Below are 24,874 nucleotides of genomic sequence, written 5' to 3' on the forward strand. Positions count from 1 at the left end.
TAAGGGTGGTTCCTCAAGTCATTCAAAGAGCTTGCCTGTACTTGCTAAACACAATCTAATCACTGGATGGCCATCAGCAATAGTTGTGGGCATACTTAGAAAAGTTTACTTTCGTGAGTTGAAAATAATAGTGAAATGAGAAGGCCAGGCAGCGTCATAATTTATGCCTGGACATCAGCGCACTAATAGCTAGCTAACGTTAGCCAGATAGCCAGTCCTCGCCTAATATTCGCGATGTGAAATAGGCAAATATAGAACCTCCAGACGCCTCTGTTTTCTCTTATCTTGTAGACTTACCTCCAAATGTCATTGTGGATATGCCCGCGTGCCTTACGCGTTTTGAAGACTTAATATGATAATGTAAATTGGATGAAATCAGGGCTGATGAGTCGAGCCCATTTCGGAGGCCAGCAGACGAAAACCCAGTGGCGCTCCTAGATGACGTCACGCACAGTATATTCGATTTCCTGGATAATTATGGTGCGCATTAATTCAGTGGTTTGCTATAATATGAGCTTTATAGCCAGTAAAATGACTGCAGCTGACCTCCCTTCAGCTGGGAAGACTTATGTTTACTGCATTTTCAACCACTGCCTGCATAATTGATGGCATTCTTCTGTGCATATTGCATATACATTGACATACCGGTGTTGCCGTCATACATTAAACACCGAGAATTTAAAACAAAACAGGTCTTATTTTTGACCCAGTATGTGTCCCTGGGATAAGAGGTGCTTGAGTTTCAAATGCATTCATCTCTCCTTCCCATTATCCGGTGGGTAGATTATCATGAGGTGGGTTCACTGCCTTTCGCCTAGTTGGCACACGAAATTGACAGCAGGTGGCGCTAATGGTATGTTTATTAATTTACAGTAGGCCCTGCTACAGATGAATATCACTGTATACCCATCAAAGATCTAGATGAACGCTATGCTCACTATCACATTCAGGTTTTTGATGTTGATGCAAAATGTTTGACAAATGCTTTGTAATGGCATTTCCATACACTGTGGCAGATCGGCTACAATTGTGACATGCAGCAGTCTGTCCTCAAAGTCCCTCATGGATTTGAGTTGAATGGAAAATAATCCTTCCGTGGATATAGGGTATCTGAACATATGCCCATTGTACATGCATAACAACATATTCATACAAACCAGAAAAAAAACACACAGGCAAATTCAGGTATTGTTAAACGTATCTTTATTTTCTCTAAAATATTTCATATTTGACATTTGGCCTTCCAGCTGTGCTCCCCTGTGCTCAGACAGCATTGACAGTGCTTCTGTAGGAGAGAGGGTCGTCATTACTCCTCAGATCCCTCAAATGTCCAACAAGTGCTCTGCAAGCAACTCCCTCAGCCCTGAGAGTGCATCACCAAACTTTCTGTACAGTAATTAGAGCCGGGTTTCTCCAGTCCAGGGGACCTACAGGGTAACACGTTTAGTTCAGAACAATAGCACTTAGGATTCAAACTACTCATCTAATCATCAAGCCCTTAGTTAGTCCAATCAGGTGTGTCAGTGCTGGGCTGGAACAAACATGTGCAACCCTGAGGAGGCCCGGGGACCGCGAGGTGAGAAACGCTAACCTAGAGTGATGATCTAGTGACCATAAAGGATGCATAACATTCACCCAACAAACCGCTGTTGCTCCCACATCTCACACTCAAATATGGCTCCCAGTTAAAGCTTTTGGAAACGATGAACATGCCTGTACTCTGTCGCTCATTTCTCTGGATGTAGCAAGCATGGTAGAAAAAGCCATAAGAGAAGAGACCAAGGTACATTGAACACATGGGTTAACCTTAATTTCCATCTAAAAAGGCACAGAGGATTTCCAATATCCCTGTTTGAAACCATTTGCATAACTGAATAAATATAGCTGTGCGCTGTTTATCAATGTCAAATTGTGCAAAAATGTAAAAGCAGTACAGCACAATCGTCATACAATAACAGCACTGTGAGTGCACCGTTGGTGTGAATTAGTGGTAAACTAGCACAACACAAATGGTTGTGCATTCATGTAATACAATCTATCTATCTATCTATCTATAACAAGGGGCTAAAAATCATGAAGTACCATCATTAGAAAATAGTCAAATAAGTCAACCTAAAACATTCAAGCAAAAAACAACAAACACTGTACATTATTTGCCAAGATTATTTCCAACTTGTATTAATTCCAAACAACCACCACCACTATCGCACTACAGATTTCAAAGAGGGTCTCTTTACAGTTGTGTTTCGTCAGGTACAATTGAGTGAGTGAGCAATGAAGGTCCATCGTAGGAACCAGGTCCTGTGCCTTCTGGGCACACAGCTCCACATCAGACACACTAAAAAAAAAAACCTTCCCGCGAAGGCTAACCGTCCAGGCCATTGGACGTTCAGGCCTCCAGTCTTTAACCTCGTCAGTTTAGGCTCTGTGGGTTGACATTGTTAATAGGACAGGTACCCAGCCTGCCCAGTGGTCCTTAACCACCCACAGCTCCCACGTCTAGATGTCCATCAACTGCTGCCTTTCAACGCCAAAGCCATGACAGAGTAAAAGATGACTGATGTGTGTCCATAAGGTTCTTGGCTCCAGTTGTGAACACATTACCCAGTGCCAGTTCCCTGGTGGCTTTACTGGTGCATTGCATGATTGATGACCATTTCCTGGAAGAAGGACTAAAAGAACATAGCCCCGTCTGTCTGTCTGTCCTCTTTCACTATTCATTCATTTGGTTACTATTCATCTTAGATTTAATGCAGTACCTTACCAGAAGGTATCTCTAACTATAAAACTAATCTATATCCAATGATAAAAATACAAGAAAAAGTCTACCACAGATTTAACTCCTCATACCTCCTTTTTCCCCTCCCCTCCTAAAAGTGTCATAAGCGCTACACCAATGTCACTACAAAATCAGAACGCCAACATTGTATTATGTACTAAAAGTAAAAAGTAAAACCGAAGTCAATATTGGCTACCTACAGAGAGAAACCCTCGCAAAAACCCTGAAGAAATGTGCGATTTGAGCAAAGACGAATCATCTTGCGCAAAAAAAACAAAAACGTAACTAAGCGGCCACATCACATTCGATCAAGTCAACCGCATGCTTCTTTTAGACGTCTCGCCCACGCTCCATTCAGAGACTGAGGTGAGGGGGGCCTTCGCTAGGGGACCTTCGCTAGGGGACCTCACAGTGAGGGGGGCCTTCGCTAGGGGACCTCACAGTGAGGGGGGCCTTCGCTAGGGGACCTTCGCTAGGGGACCTCACAGTGAGGGGGGCCTTCGCTAGGGGACCTCACAGTGAGGGGGGCCTTCGCTAGGGGACCTCACAGTGAGGGGGGCCTTCGCTAGGGGACCTCACAGTGAGGGGGGCCTTCGCTAGGGGACCTCACAGTGAGGGGGGCCTTCGCTAGGGGACCTCACAGTGAGGGGGGCCTTCGCTAGGGGACCTCACAGTGAGGGGGGCCTTCGCTAGGGGACCTCACAGTGAGGGGGGCCTTCGCTAGGGGACCTCACAGTGAGGGGGGCCTTCGCTGGGGGACCTCACAGTGAGGGGGGCCTTCGCTAGGGGACCTCACAGTGAGGGGGGCCTTCGCTAGGGGACCTCACAGTGAGGGGAGCCTTCGCTAGGGGACCTCACAGTGTCTCGTTGGCCAGAGTTTCAGTGGAGAGCCAAATCTTTGCTCCGTTCAGGAACTTGCTGAGGGGAGTGCCCAGGATACTACGGCGACACAGGTTTCCCACGGGGGAGAAGGGGAAGGAAGAGCTTAGGTACTCTGGGGCAGAGGAGGGGGTGTGGGGGGAGCTGGCCTTAAAGTACATCTTGCTTTGGTCTGACGGGGGACCGCTGGGGGTGGAGGCCGGGGTGCCGACCGGGGTGGCCCCCTTGTACTGCCTCAGCTGGCTCTGCAGCATCGCAATCTCGTCGGCGAGCTGGGAGACCTTGTGGTAGGCCGTGATGGGGCCCCCCTTGGGGATGCGGGCCTCGGGGACCCAGCGGAGGAAGTACAGCCTCCACAGGGCCAGGTGTGAGGGCAGGAGCTGGGGGATGAGCAGGCCCTGCAGGTCCGCTGGCCTGGAGAACCAGTCCCTCAAGAAGCGCTCTGAGGGGCTCTCCATCACCTCCTTGAGCTGGAACTCGGGCTTGAGCCGCAGTACCAGGGAGTTCCTCCTGGGGAGAGTGTCGTGACCATCCATCAGTCCGTTCAGCAGGGCAGAGGGCCTCCCTCGCAGCGTAGAGCTGTAGTTCCTCTGCTAGAGGGAGGAACAGGCATAGTACATCAATTGGCAAGTATCCCACACGTTCACTGTTCATGGTGTTGATCAAAAAGGTCAGGAAAGGACATTTTGACTGTGTTGTGTCTTCAAGTCAAGTCCCTTGCGATCATTTAAAAAATAAAAAAAATAAAGAAATCGCTGTCATTTACATCAACTCTCTTTCATCATGATTCATTCATTTGCAGAGAGTCAGAGAGTAAACTGACCTTGGTGCGTCTGAACGACTTCACTGCTCCGTTCTGCACACAGGTGGCGCCCTTGCCAACGTACATGGGGTTGTTGAACAGGGCTTGGTCTCTGAGGGTGAACTGCTGTGACCAGTCCCAGACGGGAGGGAAACGCAGGGCCTTCCCCTCCCCCAGAGGGATGCTCTTACTCCTGGCAAAGTCCTGCGGAGGAGAGGCGGGCATACTGTACTTACTCATACGACACACAACTGAATCCAGGGATCTGTGTGTGTGTGTGTGTGTGTGTGTGTGTGGGTGTGTGTGTGCGTGTGCGCCCTCACCATGCTGTGCTCAGCGCGCTGCTGGGGGCAGTTGAAGAGGAAGGTGCTGAAGACGGGGATCCACATGCTGTCACTCAGCACGGTCAGGTACGTCTCAGTGAACTCAAAGGCTGCTGGGTACTGATTCATCATCTGCCACACGCAGTCCAGGAAGAGCAGGAACAGAGGAGACTGAAAAGAATGAAGAGAGGGAGAGAGAGAGAGAGAGAGAGATAGAGATAGAGATAGAGATAGATCAACATCACTGGGAACCGAAACATTGAGGAACTCCCGTGAGACTACGGCTGGACGTTTCGAGCCTACCTCTTCTTTGTCGTTCTTCTTCAAGTGGTTGCACCTGTCCAGGAAGCGATGGCCAGCCATCACCCACTCCTTCTGCACCAGGCTCTGGAAGCCGCTCAGGCTGCGGAAGTGAGGGTCCAGCATCAGCTGCACCAGAGAGGACACCACGCAGCTCAGGTCCCTGTCCTCCTCCTCTGTACACAAGAGAAACACATCGTCAGACAGACGTGCGCACACCCGCGCTCACAGAGACAGACAGAGAGACACGCAGGCAGAGAGACAGACAGAGAGACAGAGAGAGACGGAGAGACAGGCAGAGAGACAGGCAGGCAGAGAGACAAAGAGACAGGCAGGCAGAGAGACAAAGAGGCAGACAGAGACACAGACAGAGACAGAGACACAGGCAGAGAGACAGACAGGCAGACAGACAGACTATAGAACTAATAAAGGCCAGTGGAACATCTCTCCATACCTTGCAGAATGACAGATGCATGTTTTCCTTCCAGCAAGTAGACTACCTCGGCCGAATGCTTCAGGAAGGCCCTGGAGCCAAGAGAGTGGGTGGACACGATCTTTACTGTACATCCATACAAATACGCCACATTTCCTCTTACAGCTCCTGAACCCAACATTCATCCCCACTGACCAAGACGTACGCACAACCCAAATGACTGCGCTTGCTCCGTCCGCAACGCCACTTCATTAAAAACAAAGTGTAAATATCAGAGCTAATGTATCCACCAGATGGCAGAGAGGGATCCAGCTGGAGCCTTCCTCAAGGCCAGGACTTTTGGAAATGAGACTTGTGTGGGACAGCAGCGCTCGCTGCCAGTGCAAACCAGAGCCGGGGCCAACCTGCCGAGCCACACCAGTGTGCGTCTAAATATTTGGACATACCTGACATACTCCAGCCATCGAGAGCTTTCCATGGACGACAGCCACTTCTCCTCAGACTCCTCAAAGGGCTCTGCGCGCGCACACACACACACACACACACACACACACACACACACACACACACACACACACACACACACAAACAAACAAACAACCCGGAGAGCTTTCATACACAACACTTCACAGCGCTATTCCAGAAAATGGCATTCATTCAAATTAATTCCCCCGGCTTTGGATTGTACAACAAATAAATACATATTATTATTATTTTTTTTTTAAAATTGGATCGATCGATGGATTGATTGATTCCTTCTCCTCTGACGGCAGGTGTGGTCGTAACTCACCGATGACACAGATCTGGCGCACTTTGACGAAGGCAGCCTGGACGTCCTGGATGTTGGGGAGGTTCTTGTCCAGGTCAGACCGGAGGACGTCCCTGCGCTGTGGGTGGCTCTTTGTAACGGCGCTGCAGATCCTAACAGAGGAAGAGGAGGCTGTTGGTCAGGGAACAAAGCCTTTGAGCATCACCGCTTTTATGTTTGACTTTGTTTGCTTCTCTTTGGCGCTGTGAGTACGTCCGAGCCTGGATCCAGTCGTTTGGCAATATTGCTTATCGGTTATGCCAAAAGAATAAATCAGTGCTGACATAATAATAGGATATGGGATGGAAAATTTAAAACACATGATTAAAGTAAACAGTAATCGCATGAAAACCTCAACAAAAATGGATCTTTACAATGACATTATATTATTGGAGAGATTTGTCATGCCTGATAAATCAAACCGTTAATATGTTTAGTTACTGTTGAAAGCATGGGAAGCTAGCTTACAATAAATGTCCTCTACAACTAGACATTAAGATGGCCCATGTTCTCTGCATGAGAGAACAAGGAGCGTTCTATTCCCTGGTCTGATGATGTCTGGTCTTCCTGTACCTCTGGTCCAGCTTCCTCTGCTGCAGGGGGTCACTGATGCTGGCCATGCGTACCAGGGCACTCCCATTGGGGTGGTTCCAGCACCACAACTAGGGGGGAAACACACACACACACACACACACACACAGTCAGGCCTCAGCTGTCACACACAGCGTCTCACCCTTCTTACACACACACACACACACACACACACACACACACACACACACACACACACACACACACACACACACACTCAAGCATGCTCTAATACACAGATACTCATCTAAAAGCACTTAACCTGTCAAAATCATAAATATTTCATAGATACATTCTATCTAGGGAATACTGGAAAGGGTGTAAAAGGCTTTTTATTAATCTATCGTTGTTTTTTGTGTGTGTGCTAAAATCTGACAGTGACGAAACAGTTTGGGCACTCACAGGGATGCGGTGAGCAGTGAAGAAGCATAAGTACTGCTTCAGGTCCTGATCTGCCAGGGACACTGGGACCACAAAGTACTCTGGAAGACTGGAGGGGGGGAGAGAGAGAGAGAGAGAGAGAGAAAGAGAGAGAGAGAGAGAGAGAGGAGAGAGAGATAGACAGAGAGAGAGAGAGAGAGAGAGAGAAATAAGCATTACTCCAGTGGCAGAAGGCTAACATTTCAAGTTATCAACGGATAAATTAGATGCCACGTGAACCACAGGCAATTGTGAATGTTGGCCCAAATGACCAACGTTCTGCACCTCATTTCCCAGCAGTGTAAAGTGCAGCTGTCACATTTCCACGTCAACAATTTAAAAAAAAAAACCCCGACAGCATTCGGTTCCAGTGTGAGCAATTATGTAAGGGTGTTGAATAAAGTGCTATACAGTTCTGCCCCGAATGAGGATTATGTGGTTTTAATGAGCTATGTGAATCATAATCCAAATCTGTAATCGGTAATAATCCATGGTGTCATTTTGGAATGAGCTCTGGCCCAGCGCCCCCCCCCAACCCCTCCTCCCAAACTAATTAATGTGAGCCCCACCTGGATGAGACGGCGTAGGCCTCGTTGATGGAACACACCCTCCACTCTGCTGCCCCCGTTCTTTTGATCTCTCGGTCCCATTCAGACGGCCGGTCAAACAGGGGGGTCTGCAGTCCTCCGCCAGGGTCCACGCCGTTCACCCTCTCCCCTGACAGAGACGGGGACCAGTGAGCATGTGCAAATGTGCACGCACACACACGCACGCACGCACACAGTAGCTTGCTGACCTTCAATACAAACACGGCAATGCAATCAATCATAAAACACATTTTCCATTTGGGTGTATTCATTCAAACAAAAGCATGTTGCCTTTGGGTGCCTGGCGTGTCAGGACATGGGGATGGTATTGATAGCTACCCTGGGACCGTTTGGTTTGGCTCCACACAGGGAAAGACATAGGGTGTGTCAGAATCAAAGGCTTTTTTTCCCACCGCCGAGCAGGATTATGAAGCAGTGTTTATACCTGAGGATCCGTAGTAGCGCTTCCCTACGTACTCGAACCCGAACAGCAGCTGGGGATCAGCAGGCTGGGAGTAGTGTGCAATGGCCAGGCAGACCTGAAATGACAGGGTGGAGGCGCACCCACCACACATGACTTCAAAAGGAAGGAACAGGTACAGACAAAGCGTAGACAATCCAATCCCGGGGAAGCAAAGTCTACTGGAACCATTTAACCATACAGTAAAGTTATTCATCATCATCATCAACAGACTGTAGTGTCATATCCTGGATCCATAGGAAAGGCAGAGCCTGACTAGTACATGTTCCTGTCCACCTGTTTCAAGGCTTGTTTTGATTCATTTGGAGACGCTTTTCTTGGCAGAAGACTCGAGGGGGGGGGGGGGGGGGGGGGCTCCTTGGAAACGTTCAATAACACTTCAAGCTGTGTCTTGGCGATGAGGGGCCACTACATTTGCTACAAAATCCCACTGTTTAAAGTGCAGAATTTATTATTTAGCCGAGACATTCTGAACAGCTGAAGCACTAACTCATCTTTTCTGCCCCTTGGCAGGTACTGGAAAGTGGAGTAAAACATTGATTGTCAATCTTGACTTTATCCATGAATATAACGAATAATGTAACCACATGGGCTGTATTTCATTTTTAGTGCTTGACGTGAGTGACTCATACATTCATCCGTCTCCCATTTCTCATAAAAACATACACATTTAAAAGCAAAACAAAAAAAACATTTAGAAAGACTGCGGCCACTCGTGTATTCATTCAAGTGTATCTTGGGTCAGGTTAGCGAAGTAGCTCCAAGCTTTAAGACTTAAGCGTGGCAGGCTCTCATTTAAGAGAAAGCTAGGAAAGCAAACCTTAGCAGAAAGCCTATTGCTCTTGGGACATGGCTGAGTCTAGCGTGTGGAGCTTTCTGTCAGTGGCAGCGTTACAGAATCACACAATGCTGTTCTTTCAGTGGAGGAGCTGCAACCAACACAGAGGACCCCAGGAAGTCTTGTAATCATGCTTGCGTGCGTACATGCGTACACACGCGTGCGTGTGTGTGTGTGTGTGTGTGTGTGGGTGTGTATGTGCACGTGTGTGTGCATGCGTCTGAGACGGACTGCTGCTCCCAACTGTGCAATTTCCTTCAATATAATAAGCTATTATAGATTGGCTTCATTCCATATGTCACAAAGAAAAACAAGGAAAGAGCCCTGGTTTAGCTCTCCACAGTAATTACAGTGTGTCCCATATGGAGGGACAGGGAGCAAGGGAGGCCAGTTAAATCCCACTCTTTACTATTCCCATCCATTCCTTACTGCAAAAACACCCGTTCCTGCAAGGCTTACAATTGCCCTGTTCAACCGGAAACAAAACAGGAGTCAGCCGACAGCTTCAAAAACCCGAGCTTGCTGTCATAACAGTGCACAGGACACAGCAAACCATATGTTGTTATGGGTTCTTCAACAGCGGTGGTGGTGGTGGTGTCGTCATTGTTGATAGGAAGAGGCCTGCTAAAGGCAGAGTAGTCAGGTGCTGTTGATGATAATGTCATCGCTCTATTGAGCGTAGAGGGGCTCCAATCCCCCCCCACCCCCCCCCACCTCCATCTCTGACATTAATTGCTCCCATGTGGCCTGCACCATGCACTCTGGCTGGAGATGGAAGGCCAGGCTGTGAGCACAGGAGCCTGTCAGGGAGATGTACTGCGGTCGCCCTTGTCACGGCCATGCTGAGGGCTGAGGTGGTGCTAAGAGCTCGTTGGAGGGCCTTCCTCCACATAACACAGATTAGAATTCACTTCCAGCTCCAGCAGCCCAAAGCCCTGGCTGCTGGCACAGACCTTTGGAACGGAACCTGCAGTGCAACAACATCTGTGTTTGTGGAGTGATCAGAATGTTGAGGGCTGAATGGACTTTTTGTTCCCTCTGGGTTTTTTTTTTTTTTTTTTTTTTTTGCGGTGCCTTTTAAAGCTGCCTATCCGGCCTTTACATGTTCCCAAGGACTGGCGGGTTCTGTCCAGGGTGACACCTTGCCTGTCTACCCCCCCCCCCCCCCCCTCCCCCCCCCCCCCTCTACTCCACTCTGCTACCACTCTTCTCCCTGCACACAAGCCTCCTCACATTTTCCAACATGAGCTCAACGGGCCCACAGGGCAGGTTGAGTAACTCCAGGTAAGTGTTCACAGCACTAGGCACCCGGGCTATTACTTTGTTGGCTTAGCTGTCATAACTAGGGAAGCCGTTCTTTCCTCTTACATAACAAAAAAAAAAAAAAAAAAAGCATTGTTCTGAGGTAAACAAATCATTAGCCAACGCACCTTAGCCCATGACTAACGGTCATTCCTCACATACTGGGCCCTTTGAGGCTGAGCTTTGGCTCTCCACTCTAATGAGACATCTGTGACTAAAACCCACCGCTAGGAGAGATGAGTCAGAGTCATGATGTGGAATGCTTGTTTCACGTTACGTTTTTTACGTTGCCGGGCAACCGTAGCTGTTGTACAGTGCTACAAGCGACTATGCGGACTGAGTCATCCTGTACGAGTATCTACGCAATCTCCATGACTACATTGCTACATTCTCTGACTTTAGAAATACCAGCTAATGGGGAACAGACCCTAAAAGGGCATAAGAATATCAAGTCTAAGAATGTTGTACGGCAATACTAGTTTGCAGGACAATGATGAGTTAAAAATGTCAGCAGAGGAGGGTGTCTCCTGGTAAGTGAGAGCTAATTCTGGCCCTATCTTAGGCTCCCTGCCAGCCAGATGGGAAGGAAGGATGAAAGACGTGCCAGCCGCATAGACTGACTAATCCCCCCCTAACTGAGAGGAGCTCAGTAGGGTGGAGAGGGGAGGAGGGGGTTGGAGAGGGGAGGAGGGGGTTGGAGAGGGGAGGAGGGGGTTGGAGAGGGCTGGAGAGGTATGGAGAGGGCAGAAGAGGAGTGGAGTGGAGGGCAGAAGGGAGGACAGAGAAAGACAAGTTCCTGGAGGGGACAGGACAGGATGCACAGCCTTAAAGGGTTCAAAGGAGTCACTCCAGGACCTCCTTAGTTATCTGATTCAATGAGGAGCAGTTTGGTTGGTTGGGAGAGGAGAGGAGAGGAGAGAACATGGCATGACATGACTCATGACATTTGTATTCATCCTAAATTAAGGATTAACTAGAGACCTTGCCAGTATGTTGGCTATCACACTGAAATAATGGGACTTAGAAACTAATCATGTGGTAAAACATCCACATTTGACAGTCAGACTTTTAGGAACAGCTATACTGACAGTAGAGGAGTGCCACAGTGACTTAACTGAGAATCCTCTTAGAAACTAATCCACTACAGTGGTGATCTGGAGTTTGAGGATTACCATGGTAGACGGCTGTTATCTAACCCCAGGGTTCAATTCAACTGTCAGCATCAATGTCTGCTTATGGTGTTTTGCACAAACAGTCTCCATTTTGTTCTGAACCATCATCATCTCACACAGACGCGCACACACATACACGCACACACATACACGCACACACACACACAGACACACACACACACACACACAGACACACAGACACACACACACACACACACACACACACACACACACACACACACACACACACACACACACACACACACACACACACCTTCTTGGCGCTCTCGGGTCCGGCCTCGTCAAAGCGGAACCTGATGATGCGGAAGTCCTTGCAGTAGAGAATGAGCTCAGTGGGATTAAACTTCAGCTTCTGGTTCGACCCCAGAACCTTCTGCTTCCCCTTGGCATCGTTCACTGAGAAGAACAAACACACAACAAAGGCCAGGTGCACGCAGGTCACATTGTTTATTAGGAGAAAAAGAGTAGTAGAGAGATCAAGTCTATGAGGGAAGTGAGCTTCTTGAGAAAGACAGGCAGATTATATGTGGTCACTACGGGCCATAACAGTAACACAATATAAGAGGAACTGAAACTGATTCCCCAGTTTGCGGCTCTCAGCTGCCAAGAAATAAATGAGGAAACTGGTATTACAACCCCAAATTACATTTTGAATGTCAAAACTGCACTTCATGACATGACAGAAAATACGTTATTCTAAAAAATATATATATATCTTTCATTTGTAATGATGAGCTTCCTCAAATAGCCTTTCACATCTGGTAAAACGATTCCCAGTAGCTCACAAGACTAAAGTTTCCACTCCAGCCTGGAGAAGGGAAGGTGCATTAGAATTAAATAATCTTAGAACCAGAAGGGGATCAATTCCACTGCACCATGTGAATCTAGCCCTGGCCTATTCCCCACCACCAGCATATCTAGCTATTTTCCAATTTCGGAGTCGTGGAGCGCTCGCCAATGAAATGACCTCTGAGTGTTTTTGCCAAGCCAGGGCTCTCATAAAGGACCTTTGTTGAGGGGGCACAGACAGAGGAAAACACAGCTTCATGCTCTATCAGTTCAGCACAACGGCCCCACGGTCGGAGCCGTGTCAGCAGAGAGGGAGGCTCGGACCTACACAAACACGTTAATCCTGACCAGGCTGTCCACCACGGCCCTGCGCCTGGGGGATGACCTCATCAAACAGATCAGCAACCAGGGGGAGCAGCCAGCCTCCTCAACTGGTCCTAGTCAATGGTGTGTGTCTAATGTCAGCCTCATGGAGGATGGGCAAGTCAAACATAAACAGAGAGTCTGGGGTCAGCCAGAAGGGGTAGCGTTGTATCTAGAGTTCAGGTTAGTCCCTCAGCCACCAGACAAAAAAACATTAAAAGGGTATTTCAAAGAGGGAGAGCACAACCTGACTATTGTGCATTCATAATTCAACAGCCTAAAAAACAAAGCTGTTTTTTTCCCTTGCAGCTGTATCCAAGAAGTTCTGTATACGGGGTCTGACAGAGTCTCATAGAGACAGACTGGTTGGGGGTAGCATGTTTCATAGGTCAATTATTTTACTGGCTATTAAACACCTACACTGTACTTTGTTTTTGGACAAAGGGGACAGCCAATGTCGTAGGAGTAAGCTACCCTACATTGAGTTCTGGTTATATTTTGGTAGAGAATGCGTTAGGCCTATGTGTTTCAGTGTGTTTACCTTCACCACGTGTAGTAAAGATGGTGGCACATGGTCTTACCTGTCACCACCTGCTCCACACACGCCAGGGGAATGTCATGCTCTCCAAGCAGCCGGTTGGCAACCTGGAACCTCTGTGGGGGAGAGGTCAGCAGGTCAGTAACGGATGTACAGTAGGTAAAAGTCAGGACAGAGAAAATCGTTACGCTTGAACTGAGTGGGATCACATCCTAGCACGTCATGTACTGTTCATAAGAGAACATTTGAACCAACCGGATATGTATAGTCCGGAAATTGATGATACTGGATCTTTGGGGCATTCAGAGAAATGTAATGATTAACACACCACCATCGTGTATCAGCTGATGTGTGGAGATCATTGACAATGAAAGACTGTGAATCTAACCGTTAGCCTGCTGAACTGAGAGGCAAATCCACCATTTTGCAATCTATATGGGCAGTGAGGTTCAAGGCTACCTGGGCAGGATTTCTCCAAGTAACATCACACATAAGTCACATAAACTTTCAGTTTTAAAACTCTCAAGTAATCAGGTCTGGGATAACTCTCTTAAGTTGTTTAAGAGGTATTTAAAAAAGCCTCAAAACAAGCTTAACACAAAACAGGTGGTCTAAAAGCACAGGGTGGGAAGTTATATAAAACCCTGAAAGCTGACACTAGTCCAGAGAAGTGTCCTACAAAACAGACAACAGGCCTAACCCGCATGCTGCTTCACATGTGGCAATCTTGGCCACACATTTGCCAATAAACCTATTATAAACTCATCTGTACACATATACGGCTAGTTTCCCAGACACAGACTAAGCCAAGTCCTGGACTAAATCACACAGATGCCTTTTAGTCTAAGACTAAATGTTTCATCTAGGTCAGGCAAACCGTCCTGTAGAGCTAGTCATATATGGGTGTGGGGGGAGAAGCAAGCTCAGGGAGTACCCGGTGCATACCATACCTGCTTGGGAAGGGCATCGTGGGTGATGAAGGAAACCTTGAAGTTGGTACATATCAGCTTTCCCCACAAGTCATCGTGGCTGCTGTCTGCACCGATGCATTTCCTCACAAAGTTCACCTCGTTCACCACAATCTCCCCTGGCGACGAGAAACAGGAAGTCACATCAACCACCGGGCTTGAAAACCTCGCCCCAAAGAAGTTTCAAAGAGAAGAGTAGATAGTGACAGAATACTAAATACAAGTCTACACAACAGTTTATCATACAAGTGATATGCCTATAGTTGCAAGCACACTCAACCTAAACAGGTATGGCAACAACAAAAAGCTGAGAAACATTCATTACACACTGGGAATAATGACATATCTAGGTTAATCGTTCGGCCAAAGTCTCATTCAGGACAGGTTTCCCTCCATCTTGCCACCGGAGGCATCCTGTTACCCCTGCTGGAACGTGATCTGTGCATTCCTTCCTTCAGCGAGACGGACAGACGGGTTAATAATGATCCTCACATTCCAGCCCTCGGTCAGAGGCATTGTGGGAAATGGAAATACCCCAGTGAGGAGCTAGGCCTGGTCATGTTAGACTAGAGGAGGTCAACACATCCCTGGACTACCAAACCTAGCCTGGGGCTACGTAGCTACCCATCACAACCCCTCCACCCCTCTTTAGTTCCAGCCAGCATCTCAGAGACCAAACACAAACAACCCTGACACCAACACACAACACCCTGCCTTGCTTTTTCCTGAATCCTGTCGGAACCAGAGAGGATTCCCTCCGTTTTACAGGACTTCCCTCTTCTTCACTAACAGCCGTGTTTAATTACCTCCATGGCAGAGATGCCCATTTTTTCAAAATAAAAAGAGCCCATGAGTCACACTCACATGGCTGTTTCTAGTCCAGGATTACTCCCCCCCCCCCCCCAACCCCACCCCCATCCTCACCACCATTCAGTAGGAGTTCCAGGGAAACCCCATGAGCCTGGTCTGAGAATAGGGATCAGATGGGCCGAGGCTCCTCCTGGGAAAATCAACTACCATTAGGAGAAGTGACCTGTTGTGCAGAGCAGGCCCACAGAGACAGTTTATAAACGTTTTAACTGTGCCCAGGCTCAATCTGACAGACACTGCGAGAGAACACAAACTGATGAATCGAGCTCCTCTCAGGTTTAACATAGACTTCAAAACCCCTTTTTCATCAAAGACAGGTGTAGCCAGTCCTAAACTAGGCCATACGTTGTGATCTAAACCGTTCCAGTTGCTTTTATGGATGTTGCTGTTTCCTGTGTCAGCGGAGAGGGAGCAAGGAGGTCTGACAGCAATGAGGCCTCCACCTTCCTTTGAACATTAGTAGAGATCAATGTTAATGGCAAACATGTTGTCCCTCTTTAACATTTCCAAACAAAAAAATGAATTCAGCTGCTACCTTTCTCAAAACACATGGTATTTAGGTGATCACTGTCATACCTGGTCACCTGGCATACATACATAATAACACAATATTCCACTAAAAACAGTCCAACAACCATATGAGTCTTCATCCACAATAGACTACACATACACTCACTGTACACTTTATTAGGAACACCTGTACACCTTCTCATGGTGGAGGTGGTGTAATGGTGTGGGCAATGTTTTCTTGGCACACTTTGGGCCCGTTAATACCAGTATAATATCAGTCATCGCTTGAATGCCACAGCCTATTTGAGTATTGTTGCTGACCATGTGCATCCCTTCATGGCCACAATTTACCCATCTTCTAATGGCTACTTACAGTAGGATAATGCACCATGTCACAAAGCAAAAGTTGTCTCAAACTCGTTTCATGACAATGAGTTCAGTGTTCTTCAGTGGCCTTCCCAGTCACCAGATCTGAATCCAATAGAACACCTTTGGGATGTGGTAGAACGGGAAATTCGCAGCATGAAGGTGCACCTGAAAAATCTGCAGGAATTGCGTGATGCAATCATGTCATCATGGACCAGAATCTCAAAGGAATGTTTCCAACATCTTGTGGAATCAATGCCACGAACAATTGAGGCTGTTTTGAGAGCAAAGGGAGGCCCTACCCAGTATTAGTACAGTGTTCCTAATAAAGTGTTCGGTGAGTGTATATGTACTGGGGATAAGAAAAGAAGAGCAGGATAAAAGACAGTGACACTAGGCCCGGATGATTGACTCATGTGAATGTATGCAGTAGTGATCTCTGTTTCTTTCGTGGCCGTACGGTGGTGAGTGACACCATCAGAGTGGAAGCGACACAGGCTATCCCGCCCAGAACAGCTGGAACCGCTTCGCTGCCGAGGGTTACTGCAGGGCAGGGTGCAGGCCAGGAGAACCACCTCCCAGCCGAGCATGGCAAACAGGATCCTCACCTCACGGTGACAGCCTCTCTGTGTAAGTCAGCGTAACGCTTAACCCATTCAAGCTTAACCACAGTCCGTCACTTTCTACTACACATCTAGCCTGTAGCTTGCTCAGTTAAATGTAGGCCATGTAGTTCATGTAGGCCTATTCATTGGTATTTACAACAACATGTCTGGAAGCAAATTAGAGCAGGACTTTGCAGTGCAGCTTATGAGTCACGCCCAGACTTTATGTCTTGCCTGAATCCAAATTCGCATTCTACGCACAAACACTGTTCACAAGAAACATTGTGACCCTTGACCCTGGATCACGAGTCATTTAATGTATGTACAAGAATGTAGCAATAAACATATACCGCCCTCTGAGTCCTTTTGAAGATGTGGTAGGGTGGGGTTCTACTGTCAAACCTCTCAGCATGGATTAAGATCAGACAAGACGACAACAGGGAGAGGAGGAAGAGGGAAATAGGGAGAGAGAAAAAGACAATGAGTGTGAGTGACCTATCTAAACCTGTCTCTCCGGTACCTGAAACCAGGCAGCAATTGTCCAGCCCTCCATCCATCACGACTGTTTACCTCCACAGCTGGGTCTAATAAGCTGCCAGCTTGATGAGTTCACAACTCCTTTGTGGAGGCAGAATGCTGACGAGTGGGACAGACTCAGGAGCAGGCACACGCAGACACATGCTGCTGCTCTTTAATCATCATTGATTGTACTGTGCATTATGTGCCCTGGGTTATCACGGCATTTGACAAAACAGAAACCCGGGCCGCTTACATCAAAAACTCTTGGTTGTTTATCATACTAGATACTGTAGCTATTACTTTTGGTGTCTATTCAGAGAAATGTCTGTGGGCCAAGGTGGTTGATCAACATGTGATCCAATATAGTCACAATCTGTACAGGTATGTGTGGTCTGCGTGTCAAACATATATCTATATTTTCAATCTATATTCCATGTCTTCCATGTACAAAGTTCTCTTTTTAAAATAAGTACGTACACATACCCTCAAGTGCATGGCGCTAACTAACCGGTCCAACCACCTGAGTAACCACAACCTGGTTTTGCTTCCTATGTTTTTATTATCAAAGCAGGACATCTGTGTTTGTGTACAGCACCTAGCAGACCAGATCACAGTTTGGACAGCTGGTGGTGGGAGGGGGGCACATACGGTACTCCGAGAGAGGCACCATGGCATCCCCCATCCTCAGAGAGAAATCCCCTCAGACAGAAATGAATAGCTGCACTCGATGAAGTAGGCTTGTATGAGGCACACTGTAACACTGAATGATATGCTCCAGGGCATCAAACGGTCGGTAGCTACCAATCAGAAAGGCACCTCAACCTCTCAAGGAACGCGTCAAGGCACCGAACCCGCAAGCTGTGATAAATGAGGCAGATTCAGTCTAACTGCCTGTGACTGGTGAGGACAGACTGAGGACAGAGCAGAGCTATGCAGGCTGGAGAGGTGAGAGAGAGAGAGAGAGAGTTGGAGAACTACAGACACTTCAGCCAGTAGGCTCAGCTTTGCCTCATGCAAACATCACTGCCAGGCACATTTTTTCCACAGCCTCATAAGAGGCCTCAGCTCACATTCTCCTACTGAGAAAACAACGGTGGAAACATCTATTACAGTACCTGCTTGCCATAATGACAGATGCCGACTGTTCACATGAAGGTGAGTAATAAAGGTGACAGCGTCAGACTAAACACAGTCTCAGTGTTGATCATCTAAATATGGACACCCAAGAATACACACTCCCAAACAAGTAAGGCAAAGAGAGAGGGGGAGAGAGAGAGAGAGAGAGAGAGAGAGGGAGAGAGAGAGAGAGGGGGAGAGAGAGAGAGAGCTAGATGAGGAGGAAAAACATTCAGAGAGAGACGGGGTAAACAAAGACAGATAGTTCACCATCTAATATGAGGTAGGCAGGGAGCGACTCAACCAGGGAAGACGGGATCGTCAGAGGAAGAGGACAGGGAGATAAACAGAGACTCGGAGGAAGGAACAGTTAACTACATAAATGAAGGGAGGAGGCAGGGGACAGATGAACAGAGAGAAAGAGAAAAAGATGGAGAGGAGGAGGACAGCTGAGCTCATTTGTTGAAATGAGTCAGGCCCACTGTGGCTCTCTGTCTGGTCAGTGTGGTGAGGGCTTGAATGGACCATTCAATCAGAGACCACTCTGAATGGGACACATTCAAGTCACGTAGAAACACTGCAGAGGAGCTGGGAGACTCACAAACAAAGCCAAAGTCTCTCTATTCAGGCCACCGTCAACCTAAAGCCAAGACAGACAACTAGGCCTATCCATAGCTAACAGCTTTGTGAGTTAGCGTTATTACTCCATCGAGCCTGTCTGGACCCACTGCTAAAAACAAAAAAGCGGAATCAATTCATCAACAACCAACTGCTCATTCTCGAGGGAAGTCATGGTGGGGCTTCCTACCCATATCATATCAGCATCTTAGTGCACAACACAGGGACTGACAATCATAGCACGCACACAGCTGAAACATGTATACATAAATGCAGCTAGCCCTGTTACTACCTAATGTTTGAATAAAGCAGAGAAAATCACAATAAAAATGATAAAAAAGGAGCTTTTCATTTCAGCTGCATGAGCAAAGGAGCATGGAAGCAAAGGAGCTTCTATTTTGGAAGGAGGGAAAGGTCCATCCTTTGTTGCCTAATTACAAGGAGTGAACGTCTCAAAGGCAAATGATTCCACAGGGCCCCACCGTACCGTAAGGCCTCTGGTTCTGTGGTTTGACCCCACACATCATGGTAGGGGACTTCAAGGTCACACAGTTGTGTCTCTTTTGTGGTCACGTTGTCAGTAAGCTAGACTGAGTCTCCATTCAACATGAAATTAAATTAAATGCAATGACTATGAAGTCATCTTGAGTGAGACCGGAATGACTTCCAACAATAGTTTACAGAGGCGACATGAACAGAGTGGGAGTTTCATGAGTGGTGTTCAGACACAGTCTTAGACACAAATGTACTCTACACTCAATCAAATTAAAACAAAGAACACGGAAACGTCATCTCAGATCCTGATGCTCGAGGCTGGAGGAGCACATATGCTACAGAGGGATTGACTATCAGTGGAGCAGCTTATCCGCAAATGCTTCCAACCGAATGGAAAAAGTAAACAAAGTAAACTAGGGCAGACCTGAGGCCCTGCCAAACATTAAACATTCAGTGTCAAAAACACACAAGTCGGAAATGGCTTCAACTGGCAGATGCTCAGCAAGCAGGAAGCACCATTGAAAATCTCATTCCAACCATCCTTTAAAACACTAAGTCACACATTTCCTCGGAATTGCCCATTATTTCCAGTGTGCACAGTGTGATCGGTAGGCCTATTTCTGTACAGTTTAGAAGCTTTACATCTGAACCAGCCCATTGTGAACGAAGGCTTAATATGCAGTTAGACGCTGTAATGATGAAAAAGGGGGCCAGGCGCTGGATTGCCATGGTGACTGACGGACAGTCCAGAGAAAATAGGACACCAGGTTTACAGAGGATAAAAGTCACTTTTAAACGTGGCACAGCCGTAGTGCAGTTTAGTGATAAAGCAATAAGGTAAATGCAAATCACTGGATAAAACAACAAGTGCACTTTCAGCATGACCCATTCAAAACAAACCCTTGCATTTGGTTGAAGAGATAAGATAAGTATTATTTCAGGGGCGTCCTGTGTGTCATTCTGTTGCAGAGGGAGCTGAGAACTTACCTGGAAGTAACTTGGCCTCTAACTTCTTGATAGGTGGCTGGGGGTTTTTCTTGAGATCAGTCTGTGTGAGTTTGAGCATAAAATATGTCAATCACAAACGTTTTGTGAGGCTTTTGGCTGAATTCATTGACAAGAGTGTGTCTATTCACTGAGGGGAAAAATAGCAAAAGAACTCACCTGTAACGGCGGAAGGTAGGATTTAAAGGTTGGTTTCAAGGGCTTCACCGAAAACATTGTTAGCTCATATACTTGATGCTTGTGGCTAGTTTCAAAGACAATGTTGAGTGTTAAAAACTAGTCACAAGACTTTCACAAAATGTGAAAACAATCGGTCAACATCAACGGAGTACAATCCATTTTTCCCGAGATAGATTTCCCCATTCGCGCTGCCCTACGATGCTGCTGCAGTATCTTCCTCCCGAGCCAATAGATTAGATAGCAAGTTAGCACAACACAATTTAGCTGGCCTGGCCAAGCTAGCCCGCTAGCACTCTGGCTAGCATCTCATTTTGTTTTGCAGAACTTTGCGAACGCCTGACTGCAAGTCGTTTTTGAGTCCTGAGTCCTATATGTTCCAAATGACTTTCCTGAAACGTTCGCACAACATTCAGTTTCTACAAGCCTTGCTTTCACGAATTCCCCTCTCTCTCTTCACCTGTTGGCGACCCTTCAGCCGTGATACCTTGCGAATTTAGGAGCAGCAGCACAGTATACACGACTTTCCTGTACACGTAACTGCCATGTTTACATTTGGGAGGAGAGATAGACAAAAGGGAGGAGCTTCGAGCGAGGAGGCGCCCCCCCCCCTAAGCACAGATCTGGGACCCGTTTAACTTGACTCCAATACACTCAATGAATCTTACTAAGGGGAAAGTAATCATAATCTATCATAGATGCCATTTAGCTGACGCTTTTATCCAAAGCGACTTCCATTGCAGTGAGTGCATACATTTCAGTATACATGGACCCAGTGGGAATCGAACACACGAACTTGTTAGCGCCATGCTCTACCAACTGAGCCACAGAGGACCACATGATGTCAAGAGACAAGTAGAGATTGAGCCGAAAACAGCGTCAAAGGGGCAATCTCCATCTCCACCCAGAGCATGGGACAAGGGGCTCATGATTCATTATCAAGCATATTTCCAGATCAAGCATTTTTCCAGACTGTTTTAAAGTGGACACTGTACACAATAAAGCATACAATGCATAATCTAATTGGTATATTGCAATAAATCACACCAAGCTTTCTATATAAAAATTATCATTTCCACATTGAAGCATTTTATTAATTTAATGTTACATAATTGAATTAGAATATTCACACATATCACAGCATATCAAAATCATGTACATCTTTTTAAGATGAGCACCATCTAGTAAACATTCTTCGTCCAGCATTCATTCAACGGTGAGCAATTCCAATTATAATTCATTGCTTAACCTCTACATCACTTTATCTATTAAATCTAATCATTTCCATCAGTATCAACAGGTAATGGCTGTCACTCCTAATGTTGCTACAGTCCTGAGGTGGATGTAGTCTGAGCATGCATGGGGCCTGAGGCCTCATACACAGTATTCAACATTACTATGGAGTAAGGCTCAGCAGTGACAGCAGCCTGTCCCTCCCCACTCTGTGTGGTGACAGTGGGCTTTCTTACTTCAGGCAGCGTCACCACTGAGTAGGGCTCCTCCTCCCTCCTACCCACAGCATATGGGGAACCTAGACCCAAAGAGGAAGCAAAGGTGTTAGATGCCTTCTAAAAGTGTTTTCATCGATTGTATTTCTGTCAGCAAATCATACACATGAAAATACAAACTCACAGTCGTCCGAGTCAGGTGTCTCCTCTCCATTTTGGTCTCTGCAATGATAGTGTGTGATTTAGAGAGCACTAGTTAAGAGTCAACATTGTAGAATCCATGTTTGCAGTCAGAGTGTTTGACATGTAATTATCAAACTGTGAAATACCTTTTCATCCTCATGATTTGAGATTCTGCTAGAGGGAGAAAAACAACATTATTCCATGGAAATGTACAGTTGAGATAATGTACAGAACACAACATCAACAATTAAACGTGGGTCTTTACACATAGACGTTACCTTGGGAAGTCTCTGTCCTTTTCCTCATAAGAATGACAGTGGCAGTAACACAGAGACACAAGAACAACAGGACACCAACTACATACAGTGGTATGAGAGGATCACCGCCTAGTGAAACACAGAGAACAGTGCGTTATTAGTCATTATCATTATTCACTCATTCATGCTACTGTATCGATTAGTGATAACTGATCAAATGTCCTGTGACTCACCAGGTTGAGCTGACAGTGGTGTTTTATCTGAGGGAAGTATGTCATTCTCCTTCACAGTGACTGTTATATTGGTTATTACCTTCCAGTGACCTTTTTGATTCTTAAGTACATGTAAGGCACACACATACTGACCACTGTCTGATGGTGTGACATTGCCAATTTTAAGGTTATGAAAGTTAGGCTTTTTCAGAGGTATAGATGAAGAATTTGACAGTCTGTTAAGCAGATCCTCATCAATGTGACAGTGGTGGTTGTATTGTAGCCCATGATTAACGTCAAAAGAATAAGAATAAAGACATGAGCTATTTTTGTCACTGGTGGTCTTGATCCAGTACACAGTGAATGGGTTGTTAGAATATGTTTTAGCCATCGTGAAATTACATGTAAGGTCAACTGTTTCTCCACTCTGTTTAATAACAGACATGTTTGTTTCCACATCAGGTTTCACCACTATGGAGAAAGAAGAAGACGTTTTCATATTCAACTGATTTTCACAGACATATCGTTAAACTTAAATAGAGAAACATGAACAGACATTATGGATCTCAAATTGCAGGTATTTAACATAACATAGTATGGTGTATATTAGTCTTACATGAGTTGGTGCCTGTATACAATTTAGACATTGTGAAAGTTATGTAATGTGAATGTAAGCTCACACTTTGGTTCAGCAAATGCCACAATGAAGGAATCCATTGAAGGTTTAAAGGGAAACAGTCCAGTGGACTTGAAGTTGTTAACACATGCAAAGAATCCATTAAATCCTTTTTTCAGTGTGAGAGTAAGGCATGGTGGGGTACTTTGTTTTTTACAGGATGTTTCCATATTTATCTTAATTTCTTCCTTTATACTTTTTTCAATGTTTTTAAAATCTCCACTGCACTTCAAGCCTTCAAGGTCACATTTCGTCTCATCTTTAACAGCACTGCAAGTGAAGTTGCAATCCACTTTGTTGTCCTGATCCAGGTCAATTTGCCAACCACTCCCATCACATTGCAGTTCTATATCTTCGTCTTCATCTTCATCATCACCTTCACCTTTTTTTCTTTTACGATAAATAAGTTGAGTGTTCCCTTCAGAGACAAAAGTAATTTTACAGAGTTAGAATTCAGCTCTTTAAGTGTTGACTCAATCCATTATTTCCACCACTTGAAGCAACATTTGAGAAAATGTTAGCAACCTACCTTGACATTGTTCTAATAAAGCCAGCAGAGTGATGATCAGTAGCATGTCCATGTCCAGTTACACTGAAGGATCATTTGATCTTCACAGAATAAGGAAACAGAGACACAGACCACAGCCCATGACAGGAAGAGAGAATGAACATAATAAGATTGTGGTGTGAATGTGTGAATGTGTGTGTGTGATGTGAATGTGAAACAGTCGGGATAACTGCAAACTATTTTTCTGTTTAGTTCTGCATTTTGTACAACATGATAACCTCTTTTAGGATTTATGATTGTTTTTATGTCCATTCATTCTCTGAATTCTGCTTCCTTTAGATGTTGTGATGTTTCACCCATATGACAACATCTATTCCAGTTTACTGCAGATATGACAAAAACACACATATGGTAGAAAAGGCCTAAACTAACCTGAAACCAGTGCTAAGGGGCAATATCCACCGCATCAGAGGACACCATGGTAGAGGCTCCAACAGTGATGGCTTATTATCAAGCATGTTTTTGGTCCATACAATTTAAGAGGATTTTAGACAATACTGTACATTGTACACACTGTAGCCAACTATTGATAATCCAATTTATATATTCCAATCCATCACACCAGTCACACCAAGCTTTGTTTCTGAAATGAGACCACCACCCCTTTTTCACATAAAATCATTTCATTAATTCATTGTTTATTCAGTATTACATAATTCAGAAAGACAGGTATCCACACATATCACAGCATATCAGAAACAGCCTGCTGTAAGACTAAACACTAGCACCATCTAGTGAACATTATCAGTCCAGCATTCATTAAAGCAGTGAGCAATCACTTGAAATTCAATTTATCCTCTATATCACGTTCATCTATTAAATCTAATCATTTCCATCAGTATCAACAGGTAATGG

General features: G+C 46.0%; 1 protein-coding gene and 1 long non-coding RNA gene across 5 annotated transcripts; both read right to left on the reverse strand.

Annotated features, from left to right (window-relative positions):
* Window positions 1-1,196: 1,196 nt before the first annotated feature.
* Window positions 1,197-21,205, reverse strand: mtmr10 (myotubularin related protein 10). Of its 4 annotated transcripts, none has more exons than XR_014554789.1 (17): window positions 20,658-21,205; window positions 20,481-20,541; window positions 14,377-14,513; window positions 13,470-13,542; window positions 11,990-12,132; window positions 8,368-8,461; window positions 7,905-8,052; window positions 7,318-7,405; window positions 6,898-6,986; window positions 6,307-6,437; window positions 5,963-6,032; window positions 5,538-5,608; window positions 5,087-5,259; window positions 4,784-4,954; window positions 4,482-4,664; window positions 3,247-4,251; window positions 1,197-3,170 (listed from the first exon to the last, which is right to left on the reverse strand). XR_014554789.1 is itself a non-coding variant. In XM_083691489.1 (16 exons), exons 1-16 carry the CDS (start codon window positions 20,712-20,714, stop codon window positions 3,634-3,636), a joined length of 2,304 nt encoding a protein of 767 aa, XP_083547615.1. In that variant the 5' UTR covers window positions 20,715-21,205; the 3' UTR covers window positions 1,197-3,633. The 4 variants fall into 4 exon arrangements, 2 of the variants coding, with proteins under 2 accessions (XP_083547615.1, XP_083547614.1); XR_014554790.1 differs by having other exon boundaries at window positions 1,197-3,201; XM_083691489.1 differs by having other exon boundaries at window positions 1,197-4,248.
* A 605-nt stretch (window positions 21,206-21,810) lies between these two features.
* On the reverse strand, window positions 21,811-23,211 carry LOC310820080. Its single transcript, XR_014554795.1, has 5 exons — window positions 22,797-23,211; window positions 22,585-22,692; window positions 22,453-22,477; window positions 22,308-22,345; window positions 21,811-22,206 (listed from the first exon to the last, which is right to left on the reverse strand). It is a non-coding gene; the product is annotated as an uncharacterized lncRNA (long non-coding RNA).
* Between the last annotated feature and the right edge of the window lie 1,663 nt (window positions 23,212-24,874).

The sequence above is a fragment of the Argentina silus genome (assembly GCF_951799395.1).
Source record: "Argentina silus genome assembly, chromosome: 19".
Lineage (NCBI taxonomy): Eukaryota > Metazoa > Chordata > Actinopteri > Argentiniformes > Argentinidae > Argentina > Argentina silus.

Bases quoted from the DNA above. Each gene is read 5' to 3' on its own strand.
- mtmr10 (XM_083691488.1), bottom strand. From the start codon at position 20,714: ATGTTTTCGGTGAAGCCCTTGAAACCAACCTTTAAATCCTACCTTCCG. The intron at 5,609-5,962 runs GTATGTCCAAAT...TCTTGGCTCCAG, and splicing joins CGATGGCTGGAGTATGTCAG to GGCCTTCCTGAAGCATTCGG. The intron at 4,955-5,086 runs GTAGGCTCGAAA...CATTCTTTTCAG, and splicing joins AGAAGAACGACAAAGAAGAG to TCTCCTCTGTTCCTGCTCTT.